A 25352-nucleotide genomic window follows, 5' to 3' on the forward strand; every position below is an offset into this window, starting at 1 on the left:
TTCAGGATTGGCGTTGGGAACGGATTCCACAGTTGTGCTCTGGCGAGGGTACGAAGAATTGCTTGAGGTATGGAGCCTTTCTTTCTGCTTTAAATTTTTTTTTATCAAGCGGGAATATATAATTCTTGGCTCAATTCTTTCTTCTTTGTTAAATTTTTATCAAGTAGGGATGTGTGTTTCTTGGCTTAGATAATGCAGACTTGTGTGATCTAACACCTGCACAAGTAACTCATTTTCATCTGTGCTGTGGCAATGAGCAAGAGAGCGAGTTTCAGGCCTGACTCCAACATGCTTTCATGAGTTTTAAGCCAGTGCGATTCTGCTGACATTTCAGCAACATTAATTTCTTTACCTCATGATCTTGATAAACTACTAATTAGTACAGTACTTTACAGGAGATATGAATCTGTTCATCAGGTAGTTGTAGGTTCATATAAAATTAAGTCTGTAAGGTAGATATGGATAGTCACACTGAGCTACAACTGAAAAATACAACTTCAGGTGGATTTGTTAGAGAAGTTTCTAAGACTTTTAAGCTGATATTCGAAGATGAAGCACGTCATATTTCTTTGCAAATGCTTATATACATCTTCTGTGATATTTTGCTTACAGCAGTGCTTTGTTTCTTGCTTAAAGCAAATGATTCAGTTGTTTGCACACAGGCATTTTTATGTTTTACTACAATTCCTCAGTTTTGTACAAATATGTTCTCAGTGTAGCTGAATCATCCAGAAGCAATGTATGGCTCTCTTTGGTTTGGATTTCTATTTGTCTTATGTTGTCGGCACTAAAATACATGTATCCCTAAAGCAATAATAGGTTGAGAAGTGTTTGGTCTGCTGTGTCTCCTTTTCACAGTTGCTCTGCATGTTTTTTCGTTTGGATTTTTGTTTGTCATGCATTATCAGTCACTAAAATACATACATCCCTGAAGCAATAATAGACCAAGAAGTATCTGGTCTGCTGCATTTCATTTTCACAATTGCTCTGTGTATTCTGTACTCTGCAAATTTGTCCTGCTACAGTATCTGTAGCCATAGGTTTTCTAAGTCACGGTGAATTCTGCCAATGCAGATGCCACCTTGGGTTACCTGTCCTAGCAGCTGGAAACCATACAGTTTGCTCGTGTGCTGTAGAAGCAATAGTAGCAAGGACACTATTGTGTTCTTGTACTAGCAAGAAAAAAAGTATTATTTCATGCTGATACAAAGAGCTAGAGACATACAGCCTTGAACTCATGTTGCTATAATATGAAATTTTGTGTGTCATGTAGATTTATAGTCTCAAGGCTGAATTGCAACAAGCCTTATGTTAAAATGTTAAATACACATACACAAGTGTTTTACTTTGCCACTCAGAAGGCTTGCTAACTTTAAATACTGCAATAAGAAAATGTCTGTTGAAAGTACAATGACTTGCGCATTGTGAGACCCAAATGTCTGATGCTCTGTCATGTCTCATGCTCTGCTGAGTAAACATAAGACTAGGCTGTAATTCTTGGGTTTGTCACTTGCTGGCCACTTGATCGTAAAGTGACTGTGGTACTTTATGCCTCCATTTTTCCTTCTGTGACACAGGGCTGACGTTTGCTTGCATTTTCATAAAGGCATTCTTGAATTTAATAAAAAGAAATAATAATCTTTAATTCTGTCAGTCATAACCTGTTCAACACTCCGGTTTCTGTGAATGGACTTTGTGGTCTGATTTTTTTCAGTTTCTCAGATAATTTCCTCTACGGTCAGATCTTCTCTCTCCTCATTCCCTCCTTGTCTTTAGACAAACAGTGCTGTTGGTGGTACTAGTCAGAGAAGTCTGGGCTCAGACAAGACTGATGTTCAAAGCTTACTGAAATGCTGGTAAATTATTTGTTACAAATTGCAATTAATGGCTGTTACGTAATTCCCACTTGGCTTTGTACCTGTAGGAAATGCTACCTAACTGGAAGCGCAAACCATGTGTTAATAGATACGTATATACAAATTATCACATACTTGTCATTGCACAGAAAAATAAGGTTTCCTAAAATCAACCCAACTCTGTAAAGCATATTTAAAATGTATCTCAGTGGAGTAATGTAGACAACTTCCAGAACGTAATCTGACATGCTGTATCACTAACTATGCTTATTCTTCAATTACTCCCACAAGCCTTTTCTGTTTCTTACCAGCTGTTGGCACAAGAGTCGTTAAAGGACTCTGCCACTAAATACTTTTGGCAATTTACACCTTAGCTTGAGTTTTCTGATATGGTATATTGGAACTACTCAAAGGGTCTGTACGTCTTAGCAGTTAAAGTCCTTTAAACTAAGAAAGCAGAGCAATGGAAATTCAGAGTGAGCAGATGAATGTGGATGTGAACTTGACAGTATTTGAAGGGTGGATCATGCTGCACATGAAGATAACAAGCCATAGATATTTGAGTTGCTGAAAGCACACACTGCATTGGAAGCACAGCCTGCGGGAAGTTTTTCTGGCTGTTATATTGCTGCGGTAGGTCAGGAGTATTAAGGAAGGGGATTCTGCTATTAAGGAGGTTGTCTTTGGTGGCAGGAAGAGTAGCATTCTTCTAGAACAGAGGCTTCTTCCCAACCTCATCTACATATAAACCTGTTGTCAATGTGTGTGCTTCGCAATGGATTGTAAAATTTTGTTGGAAAAATATGTGGTTTTATTATTTTCTTACTGCATACAAGTATAAACAGTACTAATTGGGAAGGTAGGAGTGGGTGGTGAGTAATTCAGAGATCCAGTTACCTATGAGCTGTTTTGTGCTTCGTTGACAGTTCCTAGTGCTTTATTAGAAGCTATCACAACTGGTTTTTCCTACTCACATTCACTCTATTAGTGCTCAGTTTAATGATTCTTCTCCAGTGAGTGATTAATTCTGCCTCCTGATGCTGCCCTCCTGCAGCAGTGTCAGCAGTCCCTGCCTTTTGTTTTGGGAAATAAGGAACAGGATGTAGACCAGAAATGTTTTTAAAATGTAAATAAAAATAATTCTTTTGAATGACAATTCAATTATATGTACCTAGGTTTTACTGTAATTGATGATTCAATTAGATCTGGTGTTATGAAAACTTAATTAAAAGATCAGGTGAAATGTGACCAAATTATAGGGCAAAACAAGATGGGAGACAGTAATTACTATATACGGTTTCTTTGGAAAGAGTGCTGTGAGGATTCAGAGCTCCCTTCCCGCTCTGTTAGGATTTTCAGTTGTCCTCAAATATAAAATTTTTTTTATAAATTTTCTCTGGGAAAGTAGAGTAATACTGTAAGGGCAGAACTTGTGAAGTTTGTATTTCAGACATATGCTGGATTTAGTAGTGGTTTCTTCATTGGTGCATAAATCTTTTCACTTAAAACTTGAACTGACATGAGAATGTCTTGTCACTTCGAAAGGGGGGGGCTACATTTTTAATGGTAAACCTTTTGGTTTTAAGGATGGAATCCGCTTCTTTGTGGGAGCATATATGAAGGAGTTAAATAAAATTGGCAGGAGGCTCTCCATAGTAGCTGTGCCTCAAGGTGCAAAAAAGCTGGGGCACTTAGAGGCTGGGGGGGCAGCAAACTGAAACAGCAGATTGTTTCATTGTCTGGTTAGTCATCTTATGACTTAGTGATTTATTGCACCTTGCACAGTGCAAGTCACAGGAAAAGCAGATTTTATCTTAACAAGGATATTTGCTGCATCTATGTTAATTAGAATGGGACTGTCAGATATGCCATTTTAAATGCCAACTCTTAATTCTTCATAAAATTGCTTGTTTTCACTATTCTCTTGTTGGATAGAGGCAACACAGCAGACTCTGGATGAGAGAATCAGCGCAGTGCTCTGAGTTACAGAAGGGCATTTTAGATACTCATCTTTATTTCCTTTTAATCTTTACATTGTCTAGAGTTACCAGGGTCTTGTATCAATTAACAAGATTTACTGAGAACACCACAATGTTTGCCCAGCTTTCACTGCAGGCTGACCTGCAGCTTTTCCTGAATCCTCCCCTCTTAATATGCCCGGAGAACAAAACCAGGGCAGGAAAGAGCCACTCTGCGGCAGGACCTTGGGAGCTGTGCTTCTGTGATCCGTGGTTCTCACATCCGTATGCTCTGAGCACTATTAATAGGGAGTTACTATTGTTAATGAGGAAGTCTGCAAAGTAAGAGTTGGAGTAAAGCAACCCTGTTAGCGGGATTGCATCTGCTGTTTGGAAAACAGCTGTCTGTTACGATGCATCTGGGGGACTGCAAGTTGTCAAAAACTGAAAGTCGTGAGAGCAGCATCTCTCAGGTTTTCCTGAGACTATCTGTCCTCTACCAGTCTTGTCCCTGAGGCCTTAAGAGTGCCAGCCTTGTTTTTAGGAAGCTCTTTGGCAGTCTGTTTCCCTGCTAAAATGTAGCAGTAGTTTCTTCCCACCTGCAGCATCCACCCACTCCTGGTTAGCTGAGACTTCCCTCATCTGTTTGTCCCTTAGATGTTGGTAATGGAGTTGTTGATCTGTTACTTTTTTCTCCATTAGTGCTTGACATCTACTGTCTTGGTTTTTTTCCCACTAATGCATCAGCCTCATTCTTTACATCTCCTTTTTGTCAGTATAAGCAACTGATGGAAGTAAATACACACCAAAATAGGTTAAAGTACCTTTGCATCCCTTGACAGCTTGAATAGTACACTGTGAGTCCTGCAGTTGTGATTGCTGATCTAGACTATCTCAAGTCCTGTCTAGGAGTAAACCTACATGGCCTGAAGAAGTTCAGCACTAGGTTGTCCCTCTACTAGTGCAAGATCCTTGTCATAATAGTCAAAACCGTTTCTGAGACTTAATCACTTTACTTGAGAGATCCTTACCTGGGATTCCTCCATAGGATGTTCTCCTATTACAGTTGCATTTCACTGGCACCAAGCAGCTGTTATTGAAATGGTAGCGGGGAAACTGCAGACCATGGGGAGAAGTTGCATGAAAGCTAGGCATTTAAGCTGAGCTGCTTCTCATAAAGCAAAGCAATGTGCAGCACTTGGATTATAGACTAAAGTTGTTGACTTAAACCTCTCTGCACTGGGAACGCCCTTACTCTCCCTAGCCTGCAAAACGTGCATGCCTTGGAAGGTATCTTGAGGAAGAAGTACTATGCTGATTTCCACACCCCCTCAAACCTCCGATACTGCAAATACAGACACCTTTTATTTTCCCCTATAGTAAAAAAAATGTCTTTACACACAAGACACAAACAAGACAGACACAAGTGATCCATGCAGAGATAATAAAACACAATCTTGTTGTGTATGAAGCCTCTAGCATAGCAGGAAACAGAGCAGTCACTGTGACTTGTTTTATGACAATGATAGTTATACTTACATTACTGTTATGAATGCTACTTGCGTTATAATGATGTAATTGAAACCTATTTTTTAAAATCAGGCCTCAGGCTGTAAAAGGCTTACAGGACTTATGTTTGGTTTTTAGAGCAATAGTTATAAAACCATATAACTGATATCTGTCTTCCTACAAATCATGCTGTTTCTTGCACAAGTGGGTAACTAAATGTAGTGATTCTTATCAAAATACAGTTTTCTGCACTGATGGTTGCAATGTATTTACCCAGTGCAAGCACAAAATTACTGGGAATGTAAACTAGACAGACAGTATTTTTATGAATGGCTTTCCAGAATAGTGAATGAACACATTCAATGTCACTCCATAGTTTTTGTCTAAAATACTTAGTTTGCAATGAGATTAGTCTTTCTAGATTTTTTTTTTTTTTTTAAATTAATGGCAAGTGGTAGGTAAGAAAATGTGTTCTTCTGCCTGTCTTCCTCTTAAGCTGTTTGGAGTCAGTTGCTGGACTTCTGGTTAACTCAATGAAACCTAAAGTAGTTTACAGAAAAGTTAACTGGTTTAACTGTTTTAATGATTGCACTGGTAGAAGGAGGCATGGTTAAAACTAAGTTACTTCTTAGTTGAAGATGTGGGGCTTTCGGGTATAAGTTGAAGGCATGCTTTTAGCTGAGCTGTAGTTTAGCTTCTGAAGCTCGCTCATGATTGCTTAAATATCACTTCTCTAAGTTGGGTAAAGCATCACTGTAGTAGAACTAGGAAAGAAAAAAGTGGTTTATAAACAAAAATGCAAAGTTGGAAAGAGGTATTCATGTTATGCATAGCTTTCAAATCATCACCCTTGTCCTCTGGAAATAAAATTTCTCTACACTGAAGATCTTTGCTAATCCTTGAAGCATTCAACTATTGTTGTGGGGTCTTTGGTGTGGGGTTTTTATATTGTTTTTTTAACCATGTAATGATTGCATGGTGTTCATAATGCTGGCTTTCTAGTATATATGGGTGGTTATACAAATGAGTTGTGCCAAATCATTCTGGGCCATTATAAAACCATACTCCCCTGCTGGAAATTGCCGTTAGCCTGACTGAGCCCACAGAAAGAGCTGGATGGCTGCTCCTCAGCTGCTCAGTTAGTGCTTGTTGTGATCTTGTGCTTTAGCGCAAGTCCACGTCAGCCACCAGAACAAAAGTCTCCAATGGGAAACCGAGTAGCTGAGGTGCGATATGCGTCCTGATCTGCTGCCTTGCTGGAAGGGACGGAGCCACTGGCTGGGGAAGTGGCTCCTTATCTTTGGTTGTGACTGCCTCGGCACTTCACCACGTTCATCTGCCTGTTTTTCCTAGGTGTAAGCGAGCAGCATGTGTAGTGCGTAGTCTGCACGTCCTGAAGAAAAGCACTGCTTATATCAATTGCTATTTATTTAAAGTAAAAGCTTCACTTTTAAAGTAGATTAAGTAGTACTTGCCTTACATGTTTATACAAGCTGTCATAAAGAAAACTACTATGTTGTATTTATAATTTTCAAGTGAAAGAAAAATAAAATGCCCTTATTTTCTGAAGTGAGAAGCTTTTGCACTATGGTAAAAATAAAGGTTGCGTTGAGTAGTATAAAAATCTCTGCTGCTCTCTGCTGCTTCACTCTTTCACAATGAAAGATCTTCTACAGCTTCTAAGTTCATGGAATCTTTGCAAATAGTACTTGATCAAAATTAATTTGTAAAACAAATTAGGACTTTTTACTAGTTGCTTTAGGTAGTCATTTTTAAGGCTGATTGTTAATCTTGTGTTGTTATAATGGTTCAGAAAGACACTTCTTCACAATTCCTGGTACCTTTCAAGTAGAGGCAGTCGTAGCAAATTCAATATTGAGAATTAGTGGACTCCCTCCCCTGCATACCTGTGTGCACACACACGTACTTTTTGAGATAGATTTTTTTCTATTTAAGCTTTCCTAAAATTGCTGTTCCAGAAATAATTCATCTGCTTCGGTCTGGATCACTTTAGAAAAAGGAGAAAATCCATTTCAGTGTTAAAGGTGCTAAATACAAATTGATAGCTGTTTAGGTGACCCAAAAAAAGATTAACTCTTCTGCTTATTGAAAATGTATGTGTAGGTTAGCAACCAAATACTTTGCTTATATATTTTGAAGAAACTGTCACTGATGAGCTAGGTCTATTAATTACCAGTTCAGTTGTTACATTTTTACAACGTTGTCTTTTAGCTGGATTTCTTTTAGGAATCATTTTGATTTATGTTTTGAAGTAACCTGAAACAGGGTAAGTCTTAAAGCCAGATCTGTGGATAGATTTGGGCAGCATGGAGTAACTTTTTTTAAACATGCCAGTTTTCTGGAATGGAATCTACAGCCATGAGCTACAAGCCCAGTATGGCACGCTGTGAGGAGGAGGTCCCTCAGTAGGATACTCAGGAACTAGGCCAACTGAGTGGGGAGATGTCTGACCAGGCGTTTCACAACCTGGATTAAAAGGAATATATGCTGGCCATAAAGAAAGACTGAACATGGGTAACTAATTCTGGGTTGCTGGGAAGCATAAACTGTGATCTGACATCTGCAGTGCTAGGCATGCTCTTGTGTTCCAAACCCTTCACCAGCTCCGTTGCCTTTCTTTGGGCATCAGTGTTATGAGGAGTGGCTGAGGAAACTGGGGAAAGCCTGGAGAAAAGGAGGCTGAGGGGAGACCTTATTGCTCCCTACAGCTACCTGAAAGGAGGTTGTAGCCAGGTGGCTGTTGGTCTCTTCTCCCAAGTAACAAGCGATAGGACAAGAGGAAATGGCCTCAAGTTGTGCCCAGGGAGGTTTAGTTTGGATATTAGGAAAAATTTCTTCACTGACAGGCTTGTCAAGCACAGGAACAGGCTGCCCAGGGAAGTGGTGGAGTCACCATCCCTGGAGGTATTTAAAAGACGTGTAGATGTGGTGCTTAGGGACATGGTTTGGTGGTTGGACTTGGCAGTGCTAGGTTAATGGTTGGACTTGATGATCTTAAAGGTTTTTTCCCAACCAAAACGATTCTATGATTCTATGCTTTGGAAAGTTGTGAAGATCTTTGCTTCAAATTTTCTGGATGTTTAGCTTGATTATTTTGTCTCTGGTTAATTAAATTCCACTCTCTCCTTCTGACTTTGCCACTCAAAGTAAGTTTTCTTTTGTCTCCGTGTTTTTTGGATTACTGTAACCTTGAATAATCTTAAAATAACTGGGTAGAAAAAAAAAATTACTTGTTTTAAAAATTCTCTTCCCAAAATGAACTGTTTTATGTATAGTACTAATGCTGAGGATGAGGTTGAACAGGACCCTACAGTTAAGGTGGTTCTAACACTTACAAATAGTTACTTTCATCTAACCTTAAAAACGTTCTCAGTTCTGTTTGCTTTCATGTAAAATTCTCTTTCTATTCCTACTGTTTGACAATTTTCCCAGAGAAGAAGTATTTCCCCCCCGTTTTGCTTACCTACTTACTCTTTTGGTACCCACAGTTTGTGGCATGTTTTATATCCCCCTCTACATTGGGATGTTATTTGGTAGAACTGACTGTCTGCAGTTTTCTGGCTGTGGGTAGTTTTTTTTTATTTACTGCGTGCGTGTTATTAAAGATTCCTGCAAATTTTTTGTATATTTTCAAATTTTTAATAAACTAAGTTTTCTTTTAATAAACTGAATAAACTAGGTTTTATTTTAATGAATTTTCACACTCTAACATCTGCATGGTAGGTTCTTGTCTATCTTGCTTCAAGTGTCATGCTCACTTACTTTTTCCCATTTCATAACCACGTAGTTTCCAGATTAAAAAGATTCCTTGGCTTGCAGAATTCAGTGTAGCAAAATAAGTACTGTGATAAATAGTCCCTTCTTGATTACTCAATTCATTGAATATTCATGCGTCTCTACTATGATACACAGTTTCCTTATGCTGCTCTTGCACGATACTGCCCTGGAGATGTCAGAGAGAGGTCTTAGCACTTTCATGATACAGGAATTGTACTCTGTGTTGGCATCTTAATTTTTTTTTTTTTTATGAGCTGGGTTTGCATCTGTATCTTTTGATCCAGGGAGAGTTTGAAACTTGAAATTACTCTTGTGTGTAATGCAATTCACAGAGGCTAATGCTATCTTTTTGGGGGTTTGCATTTGCAATATGACGGTTGTGGTTGTTTCTAGTGGACAGAATTTGGGGGGGTTTTTAGGTGAAGAAGGATTTTGTGTTCTTCATCCTTACTGATACCCACAACAGTGAAAAACCTTCTTGTGATCAACAGACAGAATTATTCATCCAGGCTCATTAAGATACGATTGTTCTATAAAACAGTATCAACTAACGGGGAGCTTCGTTTGTTTTTCTTCAGATTGTTCAGGGCCTTGGACTGCTTCGCAGTTGGGTGCCACATAGTAACATAGGTTTTTGGCACTAAGTATAATATTAGTCACTCTGGTTTGGGCTGGTGGCTAGATAGGGACATTAAAATCTGCAATTATTTAGTTCATTAGATGTTCAACAGTACAGGTTCTTTAACTATGATGAACCAGCTTTCTCTGATTTAATAAATTAGTGTTTAAATAAAATAAGAGACTACCATGAAGTCTGCTGACGTTGGACCCCTATTCTAGAGGAGACGCTCCTAAATCTGCCTGTTACTGCGATTTATGTTCTCACAAAGCAATGTGATTTTAGTGCTAGTAGTTTGTCCCGCTGCTCTTATGTATCTCAGAGCTCTGCTGTTGCTGACTACAGTTGTACCACTGCTAAGTAATGGACTTCTAATCTGATACAGGGGAAAGATTGAAATGGGAAGGTGTGCTTCCATTCATCCTTGAAATAACTTTCAGTAACCAGTTATAAAGTGCTGATAATGCCTTTACTAGAGACATGCAGTGGGTAGAAAGCCTGGACATTAGAGGGGACTTGAGCTTTCCCCTGATGTTCACACTCAAATACAAGCTGTTTCAATGATGATTTTATCTTTATCTGCTAGGGAAGGGGTTAGTGTACTAGAACAATGTTGAAATGTGCTGCTTTCTCAAGTATTTCCTATTAGCATGTTTAATGAGGCACTCTAATACCCCCTTAGCTTGACTGTCATTACTGAAAACTGAAGTGTTAACTATAACAACAGAAAAGGGCCCTGCAAGACTATGAAAAGGCTTAATTTTTGATTGGGTTGAGCCCTATAATTAAAATATATTGTGGAATTGTCTATAGAATAGAGGTGACTGTTTGTTGATGCAATATGTGTGTTTGTGAAAGCTAATGGTCTTTTAAAATGAACATCCTTTGCAGGTAAAATGTATCTGTTTGTCATAATAGATATTCTTCTCTCCACTAACTACTTAAATGGATTCTTCTTTACATTTACAGAAAAGAATATACAATTATTGTGTAACTTGTGACTTATTTCAAAAAGTTAACCAGTGTGTTGCCACTATCCACTTATAACATTGCTCACATCTGAGTAGTAATATTTAAAATTATTGGTTAGCAAGGATGGCGTTCTTGTCAGAAATAAAGTAAAAAGCTGAGAGTATAATTTGTGAGAACACAACTGAAAGAAAATACTTGATGAAAGTCTCTTTGTATAATCTGATGTACTTCTGGGATCAATAGTGTTTCAAGACACTAAATTTAGATTGCATGTCCAATATCCAAGATGTAAGAAGTTTATCAGATGTCCTGTAAAGTTCCTGGAAGAAAACATTAGTCTGGTGTTCAGCTGTAGCTTGGCAAGTTTCCCTCACCCCCTTTGGAATTTACTATTTAATTAAAAAAAAAAAATCCAAACAAATAACAACCAAACCTTAAATTCATATTCAAACTTTCTCATAGTATAACAACCTCTATTAAGCTGTTTATTAATATTTAATTCCTGATTCCCTTTGCCATAAGCTTGCTTCTTCATCAGGTTGCCTCCAGAAATCCTCTGTCTGTGGAATCACTTGCAAAAGCTTCTTGGAATCCTTACAAGTAGTACGAACCACTATGGGCAGCTTCTTAATGAAGTGAACTTTAAAGTTGGCTGCATTAAAGTTTAACATTTTAATGAAAATTTGCTCTTAGAAGTTTATTCTAAGATATGTGAAAACACAAAACTGTTACCTTGGCTAAGTATCTCAGTACAGCTTTATATGTTAGTGAAGAATGCCTCATTCCCATGAGTATTCTCCTGAAGGAAACGTTTTAGTAACTTCTGTTTCTGCCTGTTTATTTGGAACTCCTAACAATACAAATTTCTGTAAGGAGCTGTGGCTGTTCCCTGGAAGTGTTGAAGGCCAAGTTGGATAGGGCTTTGGGCAACCTGGTCTAGTGGAGGGTGTCCCTGCCCATGGCAGGGGGGTTGGAACTAGGTGGTCTTGAAGGTCCCTTCCAACTCAACCCATTCTATGACTCTATGATTCTTTGTTGTTAGACACAGATTAATGGGTCAGTTGCTGCACTTTGAAATAGGATTAGGGATATCTTTGCTTTTTGGTTTTTTTGTGATTATTTCACATCCTGATTTTAGTTTCCAACGGGGCGGTCTGGAGTCCCATGGCAGTTCAGGCCGGTCTCTGTTATCATACGTAGTCCTGCCTATGGCCCATTACAGGCTTATAGATCTCATTGTGAACTGTTTAAGGGAGCAAAGTGGGAAAAACCCCTTAACGGGCAGGGGGATATCCTTTTAGCTGGTTGTATTCCCTGGTTTATGTGGTGTTGGTGCAAAGGGTCAGCACAAGCTGGAGGGAAGGAGGGACAGAACCATGATGCAGAGACTCCAGCTCCTGGATGTGCCTCCTTAACACTTCTAGTTAACCGTCAGCCCTCTTTATTCCTAAGCATGAGTTTTGCTAGGAAGGCTGTTCTTTGTTTTCAAATTTCTTTAATACCTATCTATTAAAATAACTACATAATGAATACTAATTATGTATTTTGGAGATTTTTATAGTTTTTTAACATTTAATGTCTTGCTTCCAACTATGCCTTTTCACAAGAACTTACTCTCCCATGTTCTAGTGTGTCTTAAATTAGAGGAGGAAAATCTGGAGGACACCGATGCATTCTAAGGCAATTGAAAACAAATCTGCGATGTGAATAACATTACAGAGTCCAAAATGTTATTTCCTTAAAGTGGTATGATTTTTTTTCCTTAATTTGATCTGTTTCAGAATAGTCTTTTTTACTTCTGGTGATTTTTTTTAGAAAGAACTTTGCTTTTGTGTGTGAATGCTTGCCAGACCAACTAAGGAGGCTTTCCTAATTGCCTCCTTCCATTTCCTGAAGCCTCCTGCCGCCCTCTGTTTCAGGCTCAGAGTAGCAAAGCATATGTTTTGATATTTAAATGATATCTGGAAATACATAACCCAAGTTTGTCTTCTGAACTGAGGTTTTTCTTTGGATGTTTTGAACCTGTAGGTTTTGGGAAGCCCAGCAGAAGCAGTAAGGTCTGAGTACAAAGCCAAAAAGGCTGGTTTTGACAGCAACATTGTGAAAAGTCTCTGAGTGAGAAAGCTGACATGGAAGTTGCAAAATCACAGAATCATTTTTGTTGGAGATCCATCTGTGGAGATGGTCAAGACCTAAGTGAGCATGTTCCTGGGCAACCTGCTCTAGCTGACCCGGCTTGAATGGGGTTTAGACTAGATGATCTCCAAATATCCCTGTCAATCTAAATGATTTTGTGTGATTTTTGAACTAATAGTCTAACTCCTTAGGTTTTCCTAAGAAACCATGTGCTGTTCATTGCAGGTTTGATAATAAATAATTTCAACTATTGTATTAATACCAGCTGAATAGCTGGTATCAGTGGCTAGCTTGTGACAGGACTGTTGATGTGTGCAAGCTTTACCTTCCTCTGCTAATTCCTGTAGTCAGTAACTTTGTGGCAAGAACACAGCAGAAACAGTAAACCTCCTGCTGTCATGGTACCCCTTCTTCAAGACACTTTACAAACATGTTTTAACCTTCCCACTACCCCTATGTTATAGCAGGAGGCTTTAATTTCACCTGTAAATGGCGAGTGTTGCATTAGCCAGGGCTAACGGGGGTTCTAGCTGTGTCCCAGGGGCTGATGGTCTGCGCTGAACATTGGCAATAGCTGTTGGTTGTGTCAATGGCGTGGCTCTGCTTTTTGGATGCCTGAGAAGCAAGTTTGGCTGGCGTGTTTTGAACAAGATTTCTCTGCAGATACTGTGTAAAATCAGCCTTCATTAAGATTTGAATGGGGGGAAAAAAGTAGCCTTTTTACAGGGTATATATGGGTTTTGGTTGTGCACATCTTTGTAACAGCTTTCCAATAAAATCCATGTAAAGATGTTGCCATCTTTACCTTTGAAAAGGTAGATGATTATCTATTTCAAAGATATCCTTCTTGGGAGTATATGTTATTTTTCTAAAGCTTTTAATGGTGTCCGTGTTTGCAGGACATGGGGGAGGATGAATGCTAGGGACTGACTTTCAGTAGCTTCCAAGAGAAAGATGTAAAGTTATTTGTGTCCCTTGGAAGATGGAAACACAACCATATTTTTACCTGTCGGCTCCTTGTTGGAGGGCTTGGTATCTCATTTTGTTCCTGCTGCTCTGCATTCAGTCATCTCTCATTTCTACGTTACTCTTGCAAACAGCAGGGAAGGTGTTTATGGGCCAAATGATAAAATAGCCCCTGGCAAGCAGACTTCCCTTCCCCCCCTCCTTTTTTTTTTTGTCCTTTCCATCTTTGAGGTACCGTAGCTTGTTAGTTGATCTTAACAGAGTAGCGCAGAGCAAAAAATGAAGGGCCTCAGAAAACCCCTCTAGAGATACAAAGCATCTGGTCCACCGAGCCATGAATTCCCAAAGCTGATGATTATTGGAAGCTTGTTTGGGGTGTACTGGGGTGTTACTGGATGCTCATTTTGCTGCTGAGCCTTTCCTAGGCCTCTGCTGCCCATCACTGGCAGACCGGGGCACAGGGCTTTGGGCCTGGCTGGCGGAGCCGGGTGTCCTGGCAGGCCAGCCCTGGCAGGGGTAAGATGGCCACACTGCAGCGGGGGAACGAGCATGAGCATGTGAGGCAGAGGGGAGGTCGGGGGAGCAGGATGGCCCAGCCATCCCAGACAGGGCTGCCGCAGCTGTAGAGCCCTTCTTCTCCACCCTGACGTGAGCCACTGCCTCATGTGAGTCCTCAGGGGCTTTTGTTTGCAGAAAGCAGACGTGCTCCTCTGCTTTCCCATAAAGGCTTTTCCCTTATACGTGTGCTATCTTCATCGCTTTAATTGTAATTACTTCAAATGCTGATGTGAAAGATGTGAGAGAAGTATCCCTAATGGTGGGCTCGGTTTGAAAATTTGCTTCTCTACCAAATACGCACAGGGCTATTTGAATGCTTTTTTCTGTGATGCATTCTGGTTGGCTTTGAAAAATGGTTGGATAAATTTTTAATGTTTATTTTTTTTTCCTGGCACTTTTATGTGCTTTTTTTTTTATTCTGTGTGGGTTGCTCACTCAATAGAGGAGGAGGCATTGGCGCATCCTGGGAGGCTCTGCCGGGAACTGGGTTATCATGCTGAGAGGCTGCTGCGAGCATTTACCTATCGTAACAAAAGATCTTCTAATGCCATTTTATTATTAAACAATCTATATTCCTCGCTTGAGCTTTTGGAGGCTTCCAGCAGTTCTGTCAGGCTAACCTTGTTGCTAAAGATGATTTTGTGCTCTTAGTTCGGTGAGTCAGCGGGGTGCTGGCCGAAGCTTCCGCCATTTTATGATGAAACCTTTCTGCTGTGACACGAGCTGGGAACCACAGCTGTGCTTCAGGAGCTGTGTGCATGTCTGTAGGGGACCCCATTTCTTGCTGAGGGTGCGACACTGGCCTGTGCTGGCATGGGGCTGTCGGTGTGGACCTGGTGGAGCTGCCCTAGGCTGGAAGATGTGCTGTCTCTGCTGCGGTTCGGCCGTGCTTACTGTGTTCAAGTTGTATCTCAGCTGGCTTCAGTCAAAATGTGTTTTTCTGTGTGTGCCACCAACATACTTCCAGTTTTAACTACAAAAAAGATTGCTGTTGGTTGTCACTGTTGGTTCTCTTAAGGAACTAGGGATATAAATTTCCTTTATATGAGAGCGTGAATTTGTTGGTGGGTTTGGACCACCGAAGCGTGTACCGCACCCAGCTCTGCTCTTTACATGCTGTTGAACTCCTGCTTTTATGGTTTGTGTGTATGTGCAGGCTCCTTTGTGTGTTCCACGTGGGCATTTCTATCTTTTGCACAAATAGGTCATTTAGAGCCATCGCACGGTTCATAGGAAGTAGTACTGGTATTAAGACAGAATAAAAGGCACCTGTGGTTTAGCTTCAATCCTTGCTCCCTTATGATAGAGTTTTTAGCACTGCATATAGAATACTTTTAAACCAATGGAAACAATCCGTTCTATATAACAATAATGAAATTATGCAATAATAATAATGATGGTGATGCTTGGTCTTGCTTTTTCTTAGAGGTGGAAAACATACTAAAGTTCTGTTTGAACTCAGAGCTGTGAGCACTTGATACCTTCAGTTAGTCACTTTGACCTATTTGCACTTACTTGGATCACAGCATCTCTTTATTTCAAAACTATGCATATATTTATGATTTTTATTTAATCTTAGTATACATGCAACGTGAATTGAAGTGAGTTATTCCTTGGATCATTACATCAAACCTTGAACTTGCAATACAGCCGTTATCAATCAGTGTGTGTACCCATTTGCTCTGGGTATGCTTCTAGAATTCAGTAGGTGTATTTTCTTTCTTTTCATCTTTTGGAACCTGGAAATCAAATTCTTCCAGCTTGTTCCATTTAAATGGTATAGTATTTTATGATGAAAAAGGGATGCAGTATCTCTTTTGATTTTATAACTGTAATTTAATTTATTCTTGTAGGTGTAGCATCTATGACTGTGCCAGTGTACATCGCAGAAGTTGCTCCACCACACTTAAGAGGCAGATTAGTCACCATTAACACTCTGTTCATCACTGGAGGGCAGTTTTTTGCAAGCGTTGTTGATGGAATCTTCAGCTACCTCGCGAAGGATGGATGGAGGTTTGTGAGTCTTCCTTGCTAAAAGCAAAACTGGCATGGTCGTGATTTGGTTGACAGCTGTTATAATTCTTGTTGGTAAAACAGAGTTTACATACAAAGTAGTAAAACTGTATACTGAAATGAATCTTTAATAATTAAGTCTTGCTAAATGGTAATAGAATCATAGAATGGTTTGGGTTGGAAGGGATCTTAAAGATCATCCAGTTCCAACCCACTGCCATGGGCAGGGATACCCCCCACTAGACCAGATTGCCCAAAGCCCCATCCAACCTGGACTTGAACACTTCCAAGGATGGGCCATCTACAGCCTCTCTGGGCAACCTGTTCCAGTGCCTCACCATATGATATCCATACTGCTTTCACTCAGGCTTAATATTCACAGTATGGTTAGGGCTCTTGACTTTACTAAACTTTAAAATGGATGAGCAATAAATATGCATCAACAAGCTTGAATGATTGTGATGATGTTTATGAAAGTAGCTTGTCTTTTGCATTTAGAATAATTACGTGCTGATTTTTCAAAAGGCAAGTTTCCAGTAAGTATGATGCTGTATGTGCAAAATAGAGGTGTAGTTTGAATATTCTTAATCAGAGCAGGAGTAATCCAATCAGAATTGAAGTGAAGGATATTGTAGCATAACTTTATAGTTAAAAGTTTAGTTTATAGAATAATACGAATGTCTCTTACTCTACTTTCTGGATATTATGTTCTTCCTGTAGACATCGCTAAGTGTTTCTGGACTGCAGCCTCATACCTTCCTTTATGGTGATGTGTCATTTGAGAGAGATAAGAAATTTCAGTGGCTCAATGTTTTACTTGCAGTGTTGACTTGAAAACATAATTAACAGAAATGTGTAGGAGGAATAACTTACACTATACATTCCAACTTTTGGAAACTTGTACTTAATTATGTGTGCTTTTCTCTTGAAACACTCTTGGGAAGGGGGTGCATGTTATTGTAAGGCCTTTGATTTCTGTTCCTACAGCTTGGAATCACTTTATTATTTGAAAATCCTAATTTGAAGGATACTCCTCCCACCCCCAGAAACTTGCAACATAAATTTTACTGTGTTCTCTGGCTTCCAGTGGAGCTCAATAGGGATCTCTAGGTGCACTGACATTTGAGGTTTGAGTTAGGAACAATTAATTTGGGACTTGATACACAGAAGAACTTGGGAGCTGATATTCTTATAGTATGTAAAGAAATATGCATTAAAACAAAAAGTTAATGTTTTCTTCTTATTTAATCTATAGTTTAATTTATGTATGTCTGAAGATGAAAGAAGTTTGAGGTGTTTACTTTTTGTCCATGTGATTGTGTCCTTTGTCTCTTTTGTAAAATGATGTCACATTTTGACCTTAAGAAAAAAGTCACTTCATGCTGATTTTGTTTAATTTTAATTTAAATTTAAATTTTAGCTCTGCTTTGTGTTTTCTGAAAATGCATTGGTTACTTTAGCTCACATGTAAATAGCATTTTGCATTTTTACATGACACTTTTGATGACCATTTCATTATAATGCAGCTGCATTCTCTGGCAGACTGTGTGTCCACTTATGGAGAATTTAGAAACAGCCTTCACTGAAAGAAAAACTTAGTTTTATAGGATTGCTAATCCCTTTCTGTAGGTAAAGAAATATGCCCAATTTTGAGAAAAGTTAATGGCAAGCAGTAGTACTTTTCTAGGTAAAATACAAGCTGGAGTATTTGATCCCTGATGCCAGTTATTCATTAGTTGCTTTATTATTTTAAATTAACTTTTAACCTAAATAATTTGCTGATGTAATGGCTCCCTGTGCATGGGGCTGGATGGGACGAATGGACAAGTAAAGATATTTATTTAGAAATGGAGCTCTGAGTCACTGTTAGAGCCATTGTGCACTTTCTGTTTAGGCAGATTTTTTGAGTTCAGTTTACCTCAGTGGTTAGGGATTCAGCTGGGGGAAGCTTTTGTGGATGTAAATAGTGTTGGTTTTGTTTTTTTTTCCCCATTACTGCACTGACACATAGGAGGTAAGGATGTGTTTGTAATCTGTGTGTTTCAGTAAATACCAGCATATTGGAAGAAAAATACAAGCTAACAAAGTATCTGACAAGTATTGATCTTATTGGAGCTGTGCTTTTTGTTTAATTGTTCAGATAAACTAAGATATTCCCTAGCTTGAATTTTTGCAGCTCAAAAGCAGACTTCTAGGATTCTTTGGAATAGATCAGTCAAAGAACTAGCATTGTGGTATAGGATGTATCAGTTTCCAAATCAAACAGTGACACAGGATTGACAAGTACATTTGTATGTAAATGATTATTTAAGTGAAAAATATCATTCCAGTTTGTTACACACACGATACCATCTTTTGATATGTTCCTTTGTAAATATATTTAGCTGAAGTTGAAGGTTAGGTGGAAGGCAATAGTCATTGTCAAATACAGATTTAATCCTTTTCTAAAACACTGATGTTTTGTGGCTTACCAGTTTCTGAAGGGAGCCTACAGGAAAGATGGTGAGGGATTGGTTATGAGGGAGTGTAGTAACAGGACAAGGGGTAATGGGTTTAAGCTGAAGGAGGGTCGATTTAGATTAGATGTTAGAAAGAAATTCTTTACTGTGAGAGTGGTGAGGCACTGGAACAGGTTGCCCAGAGAGGTTGTGGATGCCTCCTCCCTGGAAGTGTTGAAGGCCAGGTTGGATGGGGCTTTGGGCAACGTGGTCTAGTGGAGGGTGTCCCTGCCCGCAGCAGGGGGTTGGAACTAGAAGATCTTTAAGGTCCCTTCCAACCCAAACCATTCTATGACTCTGTGATATGCCTCTATACCTTAACTAGGAATGAGGCCCCACCCACTGAAATGCTGCACAGCTGTTCTGAGAACTTCTACATTGGTGTAACTTACTATTCTGTTTGGAACAAAAAAATAAACTGCTCTGGTATAATTCAGGTCTTTTAACCTAGCTGAACTGGAAAAATTAAAAGCAAAATCTAGAACCTGTGGATTGATTAAGACTAAGAGATTGGGTGTTTGGTCAGAGCTGTGTGAGATGCTGACTTTTCAAAGTCTCCAGTGATGGGCATTTCCACTTCTCAAGACAACTTGTTCAGATGTTCAGTCACTCTTACTGTGAAGAATTGGTTTTCCTCATCTTTGATATGAATTTTCCTTGTTGCAACTTGTGACTGTTGACTCTTGCCCTTTCACAGTGTACATCTGAGGAAGTCTGTCTCCATCTTCTCTATGAGCTCCTTTTCAGTTGGGAAAGATGCATTTAGATCTTCTCTTGATCATCTCTTTTCTGGGCAGGACAAATCCATTTCAGCCTCTTTTATGCAATACAGTCCAGTTGCACAACCATCTTAGTGATCCTTTGCTATTCCTGGTTTGTAGCTCTCTGTCATGTCGGTGGTCCCAGTCTTTCAGATTCAGCGTGGTGTGTTGAGTAGCGAGCAGTAATTGTTTCTTGCAGCCTGCTGGCTTGTGCTGGATAACTTTTGGTAATGCAGTAATGCTACATTTTATGTACATGCCAAGTACTTCTCTGCCAGATCGAGCGGAGTGAAGCGAAGCAGAACTGTTGGCGATGCATTAGGCAGAAACTGTGGCAATGCTGGGGATGGAGTATCCAAGGACTCTGAGCTGTGATGCTGGAGCTGTTAATTGGGGATTGTGTACTTGTCTGTCCTCAGCTAGTTTACTGCAGCCTGAGACCAAGAAGAGTACTGATAGTGTGACACCTCAAAAGAGTGGCCAGCAAACACATGGGGAGAAATAACAGATGTTCACTCCTAAGTCATCACATATAAGAAGGAATAGTATGGCAATTGTTGTAACTCTTAGTGACTGAATTGCTAAGTATTGAAGTGCTCCAAAAAACAATATGGAAACTTTACTTTTTCTTAGCTCTGCTTGTTCTTGGAAATGCTGGATATTAAATTAAAAATAAACCAAAGAAAACAAATATTTAACCTGACCTCTTACTTCAGGTTAGCTTTATAAACCCTGCTAATGCCATCTTAATAATACTGCAACAGTATGTCTGAGAAGGAGAAATGTTACAGCAGACTTATTAAATTTCATGCTGGATTTTTTCAGGCCTGCTAGACATCTGGCTTCAAATGCAAAGTCTTGTACTCTGTATAGGAAAGAACTATATTAGATTTCTGAAAGCTGGGTCACTGCATGAAATGTCTAAAATTGCCTGCTTTAACTTTAAATTGGTTATATTAAAGTTGCTTGATCTGCAGATTGCAACAACTCTTGAACTTGCAATGGATGTATACTCTTAACTGAACATTTTCCTTCTGGCCTGCTCCTTGTACTCAAGTTTGACCAGAAACATGTCAATTGGAAACTGACTTTAGTGAGCGAGCACTTTCTGTACATTTCTGTTTTTATCTTGCCTGTGATAAACAATCCAATAGAGTCCTACTGGTAGCCTTAACGGGCTGGATTGAGCTTTCAGGAGCCTCAATTGATTTCGCCTCCTAAGATGACTGCAGGTACCCAACTGCTTAGTTCTGGAGGCTCTGCTGCATTTAAGGGACTGAAGGGCTTTGGAGGAGCAGAAATTAGGTAATATGAGTGTAAAGGACTAAATCTGTTTATTTAGATGCATTAAAAGATGCTTTCGCTTGCAGTTTGACAGACTACAGTGTTTGTGTTTTTAGTATCTATGGGTTTGTTCTACTTTTCATTTGAAAGAGAAGAGGCTTTCTAAATACCACTGAATGCAGATATTGAATATGCAATTTGTTGAGCTTCAATGATATCTAAAGGTGATTCTGTATACAGCTACCAAAATGTTTGTGGAGAGGGAAGAGCAAAGGAAGAAATGAGGACAAAATGAATGAGAACATTAGTGAATGAGGAATGAGAACATTAGTGAATTAGTGACACTTGTTAGATATGTTGGCTGAAGACTACTCAACTAATGATCCTTCCGCAGGCTTTGTGTTTTGAATTTATTTTCTTCCATCTGCTTTTTTTTTTTTAAACTAATGATGAGCTATACCATTCTTCAAGTGTTAGAAAATAAGACTTGCTCACAGATTTTTTTCTTGACCAAGATTTACTTGTATGATCTTTGGAAATTTTTGCTGGTTTTAGGAAGAACTGGAGGGCTCAGTTTGGGGATGGGAAGACCGGCCTGCATGATGCACATTATCTCAGGATGGCCATCCTCTTTGCATTACCTTTTGGGTGTTCTTTTCCCCATTCTCCAGTTTTCTACCCTGTTGTATTGCTCATGTTTTTCTTTGTTAAATCTACAAATGCCTCTAAGAAAGTCTTTTTCCATGTTCATCTAAAATGCATTTGGACTTGACAAATACATTTGGTTCATTGCCCTGAAACAAAGTTTCTGTTAATGGTTGTGCTCTTTCCTACTGTATTAGCAATCTCATTTCATAGCATGCTTTATAAAAACATCCAGGTGAGAGACTGCTGAATAGTCTATGTGAAAGCATGCATCCTGGGGTATGAACAGAGGAGCTAGAGGAGAGATTAGCAAATCTCCCTAATCTCCTGACTGATGTCAAAGTGTGAACATGTTTATGAGTACAGACTACATCAGTATTCAGTCTGAGGACTAGTTTCTAGAAGTGTTTTAATGATTATAACCACGGATGTGAAACCTGTGATAGCTGCAATAATGTACAGGTGACTCTAGCACCATTTAAAGTCTTTAATGGAAGTAGAAAAAAATCTCAGTGAAGCGCAAATGGGAAAAGGTCAGATTTAAAAAGCAGAACAAAGTTATACATTGTTCTGCAATTCTTGTTATTCTTCTTAGTGTTTTATTGAAAGAATATAAAAATATGAAGTGTATAGACCAGAACCAACCATGAAAGTTGGTGATATGCTTGTCTTCCCCAGCTTGTCTTCTCCCTGGCTTTAGCCAGAGTGAATTATCTGTGGGTGTCGTCACAGGTGTCATTGCTGACACCTGGAAGTGTAACTCTCTGGCCAGTGGTTATTCTCTGTAGAGTAGAAAACTAGCCTTAATGCTGTATATAGTAACCTTCCCCTCCTCCGGGTATCTAAAATGCAGTTTTGATTTAACACATAACATTGCAGCTGGCTGAAGATTTAAGAGCAGACTGTCTAAAAGATCTGGTGTAAATTGCCACGCTGGTGAAATTAACTTTTTTCCGTGTTTCTGCTTACAGTCAGAAATGTTCAAAAATAAATCAGGCATCTGCTTACACAAGAGAGTATTCCTTGGTCACCTGTGTCTGTGTATACATATTACTGACCAAAGTTTTCATTGGCTGGTTTTGGGGTTATTTTTTTAAATATGTCTGTAAAACAATTAGCGGGATTTCAGTCTCATTTTTGCCATCTGCAGTACCAGTGGCTTGGGACCAGTGGCTGTAGGGTCAGTGGTGGTAAAATAGTCAACATGTCCTTGAGATTTCCTGGAATTGAAAATGAGGGTCCTGTTTTCTAAAATATTTGCAGAATATGATTCTTGCCTGCTTGACTTCTGGTGATAAAGAAATCAAGGGTTTGATTTGTAATTTACAGCTTGCATAGCTGTAACTGAGTCTTCTCATAGCATGTTTTTGTAGGCAAACATTAGATATTTATTTATTTACTTATTTCCAGGTACATGCTGGGTCTGTCAGCTGTTCCAGCAGTTATACAGTTTCTTGGATTCCTGTTTCTTCCTGAAAGTCCCCGCTGGCTCATTCAGAAAGGCCAGACTCAGAGAGCACGGAGAATTCTGTCTCAAATGCGTGGCAACCAGGCAATCGATGAGGAGTATGAGAGTATCAAAAACAACATTGAAGAGGAAGAAAAAGAAGTTGGAGCAGGTATGCTGAATACTTGTTGCCCTCTCTGCCTGTCAATGAGGAGATAAAAATCAGAGGAAATGTTGAAGTTGTAGCCTGTGGGAACTTGATGTTTTGCTTTTTCTTGTCTGTTTTGCTATTGTTTGAAATATTTCATATACTGATAGCTTCAAAATTGACAAGATGTTTCTGTGATCCTACAGGTTTAAATTAGGTTCCAATTTCTTAAGTGAGGAAAAAGTAAAGTTGTGTAAGACTCTAAGTTTATATCACCTATGCTTATGTGAGAATTGCACTCAAAAAGTTACTCAGTTTAAGAATGCACATCTTGAAGGTGAAAATAAATAAAGTTTGGTTTCTTTCATCAGTGGGAAGGGCTAAGCAGACACTAGGGAGGTCAAAAGGCATTTTACATGCTTTAATTATCCAGAGGCCATATCCTAGATGAGCCTCTGGAAAGATTTACAAAATTAGGTATGTTACATAGAGATTCTTTTACAGTAAAGGCAGCTTCTGACAGTCCTTTTGGTCTGCCCCTAAAGGGGCATCTAAAGGCATTGAAATAAAATTCTTTGTTTCCTCTTTTGGATCCTTATGCCATGATTGCTCAAAACTTTATGCATGTACTTATGTGTATACTTATAAAGCAAGATTACAATTCCATTGACTTTCTATCCACTACTTATTTTTCCTTTGCTTTGTGCTGAAAGTGTTAATGTGGGAATCTCAAGTAAGGCTCTTAAGGCAGGCTCATCTTAATTCTTGCTTCCTTAAACATTGATAGACAAATACTATAACTTCTCAGAGCTCATGGAAAGAAAAATGAAACTTATTTTATGTCTGTGTAAATTGAGATTCAACGTCTACCTACTCTCATTACCTCATTGAGTTTGAGTTTGAGCCTTACGATAAATAGTTAAGTATCTGGAAAAAGTTATTTGACATATACTAGTGAAGGGATTTTCAAAATATTCATCACTGGTGTGAAGCAGGGTTGGATATTTTTTTTCTCCAATTATGTTTTTGAGGCTTTGGATACTTATTTCCAGTTCTTCAGGGTGGGGTGGGGGAATGAATTTCATTGAAGCTGATTTGATAAAAAGCTGAAGTGGATATTCGTAGAACAGCCTGGATTTAAGAGTCCTGTGCCAAGGTTCTTAATCCTAGTTGGGGATTGGACTGTTCAATTCTGTGGAAAGCCACTTAATGTCTAGTATTACAGTTTTTATGCTTTGTGGAAATAAAAGGAACAGGTGTTTGATCCATCCAGTCCCTTATTTTTAGTCACTGGGCTATGAGGTATGAGCTTGTTTCTCTCTCTTAAATCTTCCCTCATACTGCTGTTTTACTATTTATAAACTAAATGTGGTGGTGCAAGACTGCAGTAGGACTGACTCCAGCTCAGTTGTTAAATCATTCCTCTATAGATTTGTAACTTGGACTGGCACGGTAATTATGAGGTTGTTGGCTTTCTGGAGTGGGTAGGTCTCTTGATTCCCCTCCCCCAATAACTTATTGTGTTCCTGGAGTTTAGTTAAAGCAGTCACATTCCTAGGAGAAGTCTTGGTTACAGAGAATCAGTGTTTTCCTCTCAGTAATCCACAGCTTCAGAGTTGTCACAAAAGGGCATTAAAAAAATGAGGGTAGTTACGAGTATATGCTGTCCCGCTTGTTATAAATGCTTAGCAAATAGGCATTAGAGAGTTACAGTCATTCTCGGTTTTGATTGTAACTTGGTTATAATTATACTTCATCCTATTTAACTCAAAGTCTTTGTTGTTATAAAAAGGTATGTTGTGTGTCCTACATTATTTTTGTTATCTTTCTGTGACTTAAAGGTGGTATTTACGAGTGGTGTTAAATTGTAATTACTTTCATTTCTTGAGCAGTTGTCTGGATTGTCAGTATTGAACCTGGCTTGTGTAGTGCACGAGCAACTTATTGTTCATGATTTCGTTGCAAGGTGTTCACAATTCGTGTGCTTCTGCAAAGACTTTACATTTCATTTTGCTATGTATATTTTGGGTTTTTTTTGTTTGTTTGTTTGATATATTCCTGTAGTACTTCTTGTATTTGTTTCTCCTATTTGTGGCAGACAATGTTTTAAAACATTAATTAATAGCAATGACAAATGATGGTAGTAATTCCTATCAGACATTGCGGACTTCATTCCAGTTTTAC

General features: G+C 39.0%; 1 protein-coding gene and 1 long non-coding RNA gene across 2 annotated transcripts in view; one reads left to right on the forward strand and one right to left on the reverse strand.

Moving 5' to 3' along the window:
- The window catches only part of LOC142599909 (uncharacterized), a 139944-nt gene that overhangs the window by 81473 nt on the left and 33119 nt on the right, over positions 1 to 25352 (reverse strand). The window lies entirely within an intron of this gene.
- The window catches only part of SLC2A13 (solute carrier family 2 member 13), a 173499-nt gene that overhangs the window by 13601 nt on the left and 134546 nt on the right, over positions 1 to 25352 (forward strand). The window contains exons 2-3 of the mRNA XM_075742048.1: positions 16226 to 16385; positions 22984 to 23192. Coding sequence (XP_075598163.1) covers positions 16226 to 16385; positions 22984 to 23192 — 369 coding nt within the window. The remainder of the gene's footprint in view (positions 1 to 16225; positions 16386 to 22983; positions 23193 to 25352) is intronic.

This window comes from Balearica regulorum, chromosome 1, assembly GCF_011004875.1.
Source record: "Balearica regulorum gibbericeps isolate bBalReg1 chromosome 1, bBalReg1.pri, whole genome shotgun sequence".
Lineage (NCBI taxonomy): Eukaryota > Metazoa > Chordata > Aves > Gruiformes > Gruidae > Balearica > Balearica regulorum.